Source organism: Morone saxatilis, unplaced genomic scaffold, assembly GCF_004916995.1.
Source record: "Morone saxatilis isolate NCDOM2014 unplaced genomic scaffold, NCSU_SB_2.0 Contig8, whole genome shotgun sequence".
NCBI lineage: Eukaryota > Metazoa > Chordata > Actinopteri > Moronidae > Morone > Morone saxatilis.
The window spans coordinates 6,333,401-6,344,556 of NW_023340257.1; the positions used below are offsets into that span (position 1 = coordinate 6,333,401).

At 42.1% G+C, this 11,156-nt stretch overlaps 2 protein-coding genes and 1 pseudogene across 2 annotated transcripts in view; 2 read left to right on the plus strand and 1 right to left on the minus strand.

The window, feature by feature from the left end:
• The window catches only part of nudt8 (nudix (nucleoside diphosphate linked moiety X)-type motif 8), an 8,349-nt gene extending 7,595 nt beyond the window's left edge, over positions 1-754 (minus strand). The window contains exon 1 of the mRNA XM_035680560.1: positions 638-754. The gene's annotated coding sequence lies outside the window, so the exon portion shown is untranslated. The remainder of the gene's footprint in view (positions 1-637) is intronic.
• Positions 755-1,221: 467 nt separating this feature from the next.
• On the plus strand, positions 1,222-5,996 carry ftr86 (finTRIM family, member 86). Its single transcript, XM_035680241.1, has 11 exons — positions 1,222-1,850; positions 2,132-2,227; positions 2,359-2,592; positions 2,723-2,882; positions 2,969-3,064; positions 3,192-3,242; positions 3,826-3,876; positions 4,008-4,049; positions 4,182-4,247; positions 4,332-4,534; positions 5,437-5,996. The coding sequence occupies exons 1-11, from the start codon at positions 1,338-1,340 to the stop codon at positions 5,770-5,772; spliced, it is 1,848 nt and encodes a 615-aa protein (XP_035536134.1). The 5' UTR covers positions 1,222-1,337; the 3' UTR covers positions 5,773-5,996.
• Positions 5,997-7,800: 1,804 nt separating this feature from the next.
• Positions 7,801-8,882, plus strand: LOC118341980 (annotated as a pseudogene).
• The last annotated feature ends 2,274 nt before the right edge of the window (positions 8,883-11,156 follow it).

Sequence of the window (11,156 nt, forward strand, 5' to 3'; positions counted from 1 at the left end):
CCCCCCCCCCCCCTGAAGAGGCGTGATTACTAAGTCTGGGTGAAACTGGGAGCATGACCCGGTCAGTAGTCGGGGTCGGTTAAAACCCGGCTGATCTGAGCTTTACCCAAACGTAACAATCCTCACTGTGATACTTTGACCTTCACCTGTTTCTCAAAGCTGTTAAATGGATCCTGTAAACGAATTTCACGTTAGCTTCAATCCTCCAAACCAACAAAGTTCAGCTGTTAGTTTGCGACAGTTTATCTATCAGATGCATCGCTGTCAAACTTTGGCTTACAGGCTACCATACAGGCGCTAGTGAGCTAGCTGAGCTGCGCTGACAATGTTAAAAAACGTTAATTACGTTACGTTAAAGTTTGTGGCTTCTCCACTACCAACTAAAACGATCAAAAGCTGGTTTAGTGGTCGTCGAGGTCTAACGTTACTTTGGCTCAAATCAGCTGTCCGAGTGTAGCAAGGCTAACCAGCCTGCTAACACATTAGCATCAAACAGAGCTAGGTAAACGTCGTATCCCGAACAAACTGTTTAAGTTTGGTCAATGGCAAGCACCCGACTTGTCCTACAGAAAGTCAGAAAACACGACAATGACCCGTTTTCGAGATTAAGCGGTAATTTCAAGTGGAAAACACTCACCTTAAAAGTTGAATCAACAGCAGCTGCCCTCTCGTGCAGCTAGCCGGCTGCCACTAGTCAGTATGGCGGAGAGGAGCTTCATGCGCGTCACTGTTGCCCTCACTGCGCTATTATTATGACGGTACACTTTACTGGGGTTGGGGGTGAGGCAGAATATGCACATTATAAACTAATGGAGTCATTGTGGAAAACCCCCCATTGTTTGCACTTTACATCACTAGTCACGTCCTCACAGGTGACAAAACCAGTCTGTCCTCTTTTGACTCTGCATTAACCAGACCTAAACTGAAGCAGGTATCATCATAGTTTCAGTCTCTAAGGAGCCTAACATCACTGTCTGGCTCAAATTCTGAATATCATATGATTCTTTTGTTGGTCGTTAGTTAATTTTTACACTAGCATAAATTTGCCATTCCTTTGTTTAGTCACCATTTATCATTTGACAAACTGGAAAACTATGACATAAGCGAGAGAAACTCCTCACCCTACCTGTTTTACCAGTCCCACCCTGAGCCAAGCCCGCCTCTGTTTTTAAGCAGCATGTGATTCATGTGAACTGGCATTTCAACCATACCATCCTAGGCTGTCTTTGCTTTAATCTGTAGGTTGTGTAACCCATTCAAACAGGGCACCTTGTGGTTCATCCAGGTCTGATCTCCAAGAACTCTAGCTCATCCTTCTCCGTTCCACGCCGCTCCATATGGCCTCAGCCTGGTCTGCAGAGGAGACCTTTGTCTGCTCAGTATGCCTGGACACCCTGACGGACCCCGCCACTCTGCCCTGTGGACATTCATACTGCTTGGCTTGTATCAAGAGCCACTGGGACAAGGCAGACAGCAAGGGTCAGTACAGCTGCCCCCAGTGTAGGCAGGTCTTTAGCCCTCGACCTTCGCTGGCCAAGAGCACTGTGCTAGTAGAGGCTATGGAGAAACTGAGAACCAACAGCCTCAAGCAAAGCTCCTCCACAGCTGTCTCCTCTGCCTCACCTACGATGCCAGTCTACCTGGAGGTCTTACCAGATACAGGGCCACAGCGACAGGGCAGCATATACCCTCAGCTCCCCACAGTGGACTACAGACCCTGCCCTCAACACAACCGTCCCCTGGACCTGTTTTGCCGTGAAGACAAGGAGTGTGTGTGTGAGGTGTGTTGCCAGCATGGACACAAGGGGCACCGTGTGCTCAGACCGCAGGAAGAGAGGAGGGAGAGACAGGTATGTAATGGACAGGGCAAAAATCCCCAGGATAATATTATTAGTGCTCTTTTGTAGTTTTTTTCCTCTGGTGTTGGTCTTGGTGTGTGAGGTGCAGGTGAATCAAGTACTGGGTTTTCAAAAATGTAGCCTTTCCAAAATGTAGCGGAACTTGAAGTACTTGTAAAACAACTGTCTTTACTGTGTATTCCTGTCATATGTGTGGAAATGTAAACTGTGTGTGTGTGGCCTCTTTTCCATAATAAACCATGGATGATGTATGTGTGTGTGTGTGTTTCTAGAAAGAGCTTGTTCAGATGCAGGCAGATGTACAGAAGAGAATCAAAGACACTGAAAAGAAGCTTAATGAGATCCCACATGTTGCTCGCCAACACAAGGTAACAGTTATGATTGTATGATGTCTTCCTTGTAGTTCTGTTTATAACATTGTTTACATTCTTTGCACTCTCTTTTCTTAATTTCCTCATCCCTGATCTTACTTGATCCTTCTCTTCCTCTCTGTGCACAGGCCTTGGTACAGGCTTTACAGCAAGAGACCACAGACGTATTCTCGGATCTTGTCAAGAACGTGAACCTAACAGGTTCCGAGGTTGGTGAGCTCCTCGGCAGCCATGAGAACTCCTTAGGCAGCCAGGTTGAGGGGCAGATCAACGGACTAGAGCAGGAGGTGGCACAGCTGCGCTGGAAGAGTGCAGAGCTGAGCAGGCTGGCTGACATGCAGGACCACATCTGCTTCCTGAAGGTAATTTTTGTGAGGCAGGGTTTGGCTGGAGATGGATTTCATTTGAATTTCACTGGATAAATAAAGTTCAGCATCATAAAATGAGAGAGGCTGTTTTTAATTTTACAACTTTCTGTCATCTGTTCTCAAGAATTTCCTCATCATGGAGCCACTGGGCCAGACGGGTGCCACAGGAGAGTCAGTACTGAGTCAGGAAGCGGTAGTAGCCTCCATCCGCTCTGCCACGAAAGAACTACAAAAGTCAATACAGGACCTCTGCAAAGCCGGCCTGGCCAAGATCATCACAATACGTCAGTATTCCTCTTCTCTACTCTTTTGTCTTTTCTTCTATTCTTTTCTCTTCTTCAAGCAGTCAAAACTTTCCATTTATTTGTAGTGAATCAAGACCCTGCAGCTCCAACACCCAATGGTGTAGCAGCAGAAAGCACTACAGCAGCCAATAACAGTGGTCAGGACACTACACAAAACACAGGTACGTGGACGTGTAAATCAGTGCAACAGCACAGAATTCAAGCTAAAAACACCTTTACTTTGACTCTTAGTCATAGAAGGGACACCTTTATATGTGTTTCTCACAGCTCATCCACTCTTTTCTATAGTGTATGAGATGACGACAGACCCTCCACCTCTGCCACCTCCACGACTTCAAGGTTAGTTACACAGGTCTCAGTTCAACATTCAAGTACTACAGGAAAGCTGTCTTCTTAAAATATTTCCATTGCTAACATCATACTTAACAAAAAAACATGCAAATAGCGGGTTCTATACATTTCTATATGCTCTTTGTTGTTCGCAGCATCAGCAAATGAAGGCCTGAAACCTGCTGTCTTCTTATCAACCCTTGCATCTATTTGCAGGCACCTTTGACCTTTGCAATTATTTTGCGCCAAATGAAATAGATTTTTTTAAAGTAGAATTGTGTTTTTACTGTACACTTTTCCAAACTTTGAACTGGTACTGTACTTTAATTGTATATGAAGGGGAAACAGCAGGGATAGAAAAAACTAATAATAAAAGAAAAATCTGCAGTCTGGATAATTTTATATTTTTGATGTCGCAGGTCAGAGGGAGGGGGATAGAGGGCTCATTTGGCCCCTGGACCGGCACATTGAGATCCTTGCTTTAGAAACTTCATATCTTGCATGTCTGTGGCTCATAAAACAAATGCTCTTGGACCTGAAAATGTCCCTGAGTTCATATTTTGCTTCATCTGTTCATTCTTTATTCCCCCAGGCCACGAGGATTCATTCAAGTCTCCACCTCTACATCCTGCGTGTCTTACAGGTAAAAATAAGAACGCCTGCTACAGTGCTTTTAAAGGTTTCACTAAGGATGTTAGATGTCACTGAGTGGAGATTTCATTTGGTTTACCTCTTTCCCTTGTGTCTTCTCTCCCTATCTCTCTGGACATGAAGCTTCAGCCCCCCCTCCACCCTTCCCTCCTCCCCAACCTCAAGGTGAATACAAAAGCATTAGACACTGCCTGCACATATCAATCAACTACTTCTCCCTCATAGCAGTGGAAGTGTGGCGTAGACAACTTTTGACCCCTTATTTGATATATATTCATTTTTGTTTTTTCCTCTCAGCACCTCCCATAACAACAATGGGACCTGTTAAAATGGAACCAGAGACAAGAGAAGAGTTGCTGAAATGTGAGTTCATCATACTTCACAGTATGATACAGAATATAGAACACAGTGTCAAAGTCTTCACTAAAATGCATCCTCTCCTTTCAGTTCACTTCGAACCCACCATGGATCCCAACACGGTGTATCGGCATGTGCAGCTGTCAGATGGAGGTCATAAGGCCACGATGCGGGCTGAGAACCTAAACCCTCCTGACCACCCTGAACGCTTCCACTTCTGGAGGCAGGTTCTGTGCAGAGAGCCTCTGGCAGGGAGCCCTTACTACTGGGAGGTGGAGTGGACTGGCCAGAAGGTGGGTCTGTAGACGTCAGTGGGGAGATGGGTGGTTTCAGCTAGACATATGCGTAATACAATACATTAATGGAAATCACTGCTAAATTCGCCTGAATTTTATGTAAACTCCAAGAACCAAATCTGTCCGCATCTTTGGGTTCAGGGTCGTGTTAGTCCAACTTATAGCTTAGTGGCATGTCTAAAACTTTTCTCGAGCCACAGAAGGTGACCACTTTATATTTGAGAGCAAAATAGAAACAATAATAAGTCTTTCCAAAGAAAGCTAGACTCCTATATTATATTTCTCATCCCTTTGCTAACCATGAATATAAAAATGCTCATTGTTTTTTTGTTTTTTTTTTACAGATTTTCCCTAAATCCCTAAATATACCCAGATTTTAAAAGAAACAGATCAATTTCAGCTGATTCTGATCTCGATTTTATGTCCTCACACTCCCCAAAACGCATTTTCTGCAGCAAGAGGTCACTGGTCATCTCGTTGTTTACAGTAAGACAGGTCCTTATGTGAGGAGCACAACTCAGAAAATCCATATGAAGTTAAAGGAAAAATGTAAATGAGTTGATTATGACTGATTATGATACATTTGGAAGTTCAGTACAGACATTCATGGTTTCCAAATTATGAATCCAAATGACTTTGACAATCCCCTGACTTTTTGTCTAGCACATCATGAGGTTTATATAATATATTATTATACTGTGATAACTATAAAGATCCTGTAGGCTCTTAATCTTGTTAAATAAATACTAAAAATAATAGGCCCTACATATAAACCACCATAAAAACCATGGGCTGACGTCCCTTTAAATGTTATTTTTACAGTTACCCATCATGGCCATTTGCAGCCACTTGGATTAGTTTCCTTTCTTAATAGGTTTTTTCCCTGTCCCATCACGCAGATCACCATCGGCGTGGCCTACAAGGAGATGGAACGTAAAGGTTCTGATGACAAAAGCCGTTTGGGCCACAATGCTCTGTCCTGGAGCTTGTACTGGTCGGGGACTGGCTTCTCCTTCTGGCACGATGGCCAGGAAAAACCTCTAGGTGCATCTAAGACCCGGCGGATCGGCGTCTATCTGGACCAGCATGCAGGGATTCTGGCCTTTTACCGCATCGCCAACAACCAGGCCCATCTTATTCACCGGCACGAGACCCAGTTCACTGGCCCACTGTACCCAGGGATCAGGTTTTGGGCAGGAGTAGGGGCAACAGTTACTGTTTGCCAGTTGGATTGAGTATGAATGATGAATGATGTTGTTTTTTTTTGTTGTTGATATAACCTGCTTGTCTGGTTGGAAGCATGTGACATTTAGGAAGTACATGTGTTCTTGATCTGGATACCCTTCTGGCAAGGAAACTGTTGATGAATGTCTGGTTTTCATATTTTTCTGCACCAGTCTTTATTGTGTTTTATCTTTCTAAAACTGTCTTTGCACATAATAAAAGAGCTGTAAACACACTGCATTGCATCTATAGATCTTTATCGCCTGCCACAAAAGCTTAATTCGGTACCTACAGATGGCTGAAAGGACTATATTTCTGAATGGTCTTTCATGCTTTTAAATTGTATAAACTTGTCTTTATAAATAGTATGAAGGGTTTGCAAAAAAAGTAATGTTTTGTAGGTGGAGAACAAAACGCTGTACAATGGATCAACCAGACTGAAAGGAAACAGTTAAATGGAACATAAGAAATCACCAGTCACTGGTAAAAGAAGCTTAGCATCAAAATCAGTGCAGATTTAAAAAGGAACAGGTTCCAGTTTCCGTGTCAAGTGCACAGTAATGCCTATAAACAATCTGGAATTAGTTTAAACCTCTTCAATGTAACCACTGAGTAAAATGCAAAGGGGCCCAAAGAAAATGGGTTACCAACAGTATTTAGAACCCAAGCACCACTGTGGTACAGTAATGATCTACAGTCACTTGCGCTTTTCTGGACTGGGGAAGGAATGGTTTAGACTCAATTATCTTAATTATTTAAGCATTGAATTATTATTCTTTCGGGGCCCAAATTATTTCAAATGTAAATATGGTGTCTGAACATGATGATTCCAAACCTTTTGAACGGTAGTATGTTTTGGGAATGAAGAATAACATCTCTCCCAGCATTTAAGTATTCTGTAGAAATATGGTCTGTTGATGGTTTGAGAAGCCCTCAGTATTAGTGTTAATATAACTAATGCTGATTACGTAACCATATTTCTACCTTGTTATGTGGCAGAATAACCAGAGTGATCTTATCTTTGCTCCCCACACCCCAGTGACCTGGATGCTTTTAGGCGCCCCTGCATTCTTAACTTATCTGTAGTGTCTTTGTATTCCCACATGGATGGGAAGACCTATTTGACCTTCATTGGTCTTTTGTCAACTCACACCTCTTCGTCTTGACCCAGATGTTGTTTAATAAGTCTTGATTTGTGTTCAATCAAAGATTTATTCTAACTCAAATTCTCACTTTCATACCCTCACTGCTCTCTTGGAGGAAATATTCATGTCAGTTTTTTCCCGCTTATTCCAGACATTCATCAGCACTTTGTGCTAGTTAACTCAAGTAATCCAACACTATTCACAGGAGGACAATGAAACTCTCATTTTACACTGGGTGGCAATAGTTTGTTGTGTCCTGGCCTGATTGAAAAAGTTAGACTAATAAAATAAACATTGATGGCATTGCTTCTAGGTACAAAATATCTGTCTTGAGATTTTAAAAATCTGCTGGTATAGAAAACAATACTGCAATGTTCAACATGTGGTGGATTGATGTGATGGACGCAATCCTCAGTCTAACAGCTCCTGTTCTGCCTCTTTTTTAAGTTTATGCAAACAAAAATCCACAGTATTTCCAGCCCTGCAAATTGATTGAATATCAATCTTTGATGTACAATAAAACATTGCATGCACTTTATCTTTGTGTGCTGATGGGAACACTGAACCAGATGGACAACTTGCCCCAGAAGATAGGTGATACCTGACCTACATCTACAACACAAAGCCCTAGAGGATGTGTGTGTGTGTTCATGTTTGTGTGTGAGTGTAGCCCCCATTCATAAAGAAGATGTGTACAGTATATACGAATACAGTATATACGAATACAGGTATTAAAGTAAAAGGGTGGACAATAGGGGAAAAGGGAGGAGCTTTTTCAAAGCCAAAATAATTAAGAATTGATGGGAAACATATATATAGGTGTAGCTCTTGACCCTGCATCAGTCTATCCCACCTTTTATCCTCTTGAAGCCATCATCAGCTGCCAGCATCACCATGCAAGGTGAGACTAGATATAATTACATAAACAATAAATAAGTTGCAACTGTAGAAGCAATGCATGTAAGGAGATGTATGTTAAGATTTAAGGATAAATTCTCACCGGAGTTAATGTAATGATTCTCTCTGGCTTTAATGGTATATGCCTTTGCTCTTCTTCTCCCAGCTATTGTATTGCTGTGTCTGTTGGGAGCAGTGTTCATCCACGCTGATGATTATTCCTGGAATGGACCTGGCACAAACAAGGATATCAACGAAGAAAATGGTTAGTTTTTATGCAAATAAGTCATGTCATAGGCCATAGTCATGTCTTTGCGCACACTCTCATATGCAACCTATTGTATGTTCAGTGTGTCTTACGGACCAGGCATCCTGGGCTGCTGTCTGATGCAGCAACAGATACACAGGATGAAGATGTTCTTCAACACGAGCCTCAATGAGCTGGAGAAGCAACTGATAAACACAAAGACCGTCCTCAACAATATCAGAGGTGAGAAAAAGTGTTACAAAAACCAGAAGGGGAAGGGAAAGTCATCAAAACATCTTAAACACTTCTCCACACACTTCAGACACCTGTCATGCAACCCAACTAGGGGCTTTTCTCATTGCAACTTCATGTTTTTCTCTTCTCCTCTGCACCTCCAGCCAGCTGCAGTGCCTTCTCTGTCGCTCTAAACAGTGAGAGCAATTTGAAATGCTTTGGTCCCTTCCGTGACGACAATCTCATCGTCTACAAACATGTCTTCATCAACCTGGGGGATGGCTACAGTGCAGAGACCGGTATCTTTACTGTTCCCCGCTCTGGTGTCTACAGCTTCGCCCTCACCGTCTACAGTGACGCTGGTGCTCCTGGTAACTCTCTGGCCGCCTGCGCCACTCTGCAGGTGAACGGCAATGTGATTGCAGGACCCAGAGAGAAAAATATGGAAGACCAAGAGGACAGTGCCACTATAGTTGTAGCCCTCCATCTGACGGCTGAGGACAAGGTGGCTGTCAACCTGCCCATTGGATGTTTCCTCTGCGATGACAAAAGCCACTATAACACTTTTACTGGTTTTCTGCTGTATGCTACTGACTAAGTTAGAGAAATGTAGCTACTCTGGGATTTGTACCAAACCTTTGCCATAATGACACGGTTTGAGTCTGATAATCTTTCTGTGGTGACAGTTGTGCTTTGTAGCCCCTTAATGTATATCGGCTCTGTCCCATCCCAACATGATGATCACATATTTATTTTGCTTGTTTTATTTCGTGTTCCTCTGTCCTCACATCCAATATTATCTTCTGACAATTTCATAATGCTGTATGTCCATGTCACTATTGTCCATATTCTGACTTTCCTCATAACTGATGAATGTCATGCAGTCTGTCAATCTGTCATTTACTCATTTTATGTGATCGAAATTGGGATGGAAACATGTGACGTACCTGTAAAATTACAAGAAAATAAATCAGGATATTGAACAAAAAATTTGTGTTAAGAGATATTTTGTTCTCCATATTGGCACACTGGAGGGTTGGAAGAGTACTCCACTGATTACTACACTACCCACAATAAAATTATTCAGGTGTGTTATTCTACTGTAGTATTATATAATTAGACACTAAGGATGTCCTGATCAAGTTTTTTTGCCCCTAATCCGAGTCATTTAATATTGAGTATCTACTGATACAGAGTCCACCAATGTCCAGGCTACTTGTGCACGTAATTGGTTATGTTGTTAAACCCAGTTATGTCACTCTCACCAGTATTAAAAACTACTGCAAACATATTACAGGACCAGTGTGTAAGAATTAGTGGCATCTAGAGGTATAGTCGCACATTACAACACCCTCGCCTTACCCTGCTGTTACAACCCCTGTGTACCTCAGGGGTGTAGAACAGGGGTCACAAACTCTTGAATCAAACTGGCTTGGGACCACTGCTAGTACTGTCATCTCATAAGAGTGTATATTCTCAACATTTCCATTAACAAAAAAAAACTCCAGTTTCTATCTATTTCTATTTATTAGTTTATATCATATGTTGTTCACAGCTAATCAACAGATGAAGGCCCAAAACCTGCTCTCTTTTGATCGTTCCATTATTTTGCACCAAACACAATACATTTTTAAAAATAGAACTGTGTTTTTTTTCTCCTTCCTGGTCCTTTCTGTGCTACTGTAGATACATTGTGGACAACATGGTGGCCTCCATGGAAGAGGACCCACTCCTTTGTAGATAAAAACAGCTAATTCTAAGGTAAAAAAAAACATAACTATTCATTAACTTATTTTCAGGTGATTATACATAACTCCTAAATGGTACACACTGGACCGTGTATATCTTAGCTTAAAGGCTGAACATGGCCATCTCTTCCAGCTTGTACAGGCTGTGCCTCAGGAGGAAGAGCGGGTCGTTGACTAATCAGAAGGGTGGGTTCGATCCCCGGCTCCTCTCACTGCATGTCCAAGTGGCCATTGAGCAAGATACTGAACCCCAAATTGCTCCTGATGCTGTGTCATCAATGTGTATGAATGTGTGTAAATGGGTGAATGTGGCCTAAAGCATGTTGAGTGGTCGGAAAAAAATAGAAAGGCGCAGTCCATTAACCATTTACCTTACTGTAGACTCTCAGGAGCAGAGAAGACCCTAATCTGCTGAGTGGGACCAACAGGAGGCACAGCAGACAGAGCTCAGGACCCTACATGTGACAATGGACCAGCAGATCTCAGGAGAAAGAGAAACTGTGTCAGCAGAGTTCAGTCAAAGACTGGACAGGGGACTAAGAACTGCTTCATGCTGAGATGACCTCAACTGCTGCACAATGGGTCATCTGGTGAGTAAGAAAAAACTAAACTGTTGCTAACAGGTCACCTGGTTAAACTTTGCTAGGGCTAGCTAAGGTTAAATTAGCATCAGTGTGTGACCTTATTTTCCTAGGGCCTAGCATTTCAGTTTTATGGTCCAACCACCCCGTCATTGCTCAATGAATGCAATACTGATTTTTATAATGGTTATTATTATATTATATTGTAATTATTATTATTAAAGTATTATCATATTCATATTATTTTATTACTGTATTATATATTACAATTATGTTGTTACATTAACATCCCTTTCTTTTCCACCATACATGCAATACTTTTTACTCCACACCCCAAACCCACACACACTCTCATATCATCATACATCATCCTAACAGTCTAGAACATGCATGTGCACATTGCTGCTGTCTGATGCGAACACATCTCGCCAAAAAGCGATCTGATCATCCATAAGAGGCAAAACAATGTAGTAAAATTCATATCTTACAGAATCATTAAAAGTGTAAACAACTGTTCCTATAAGTTTACAGTAGGAAACAAAA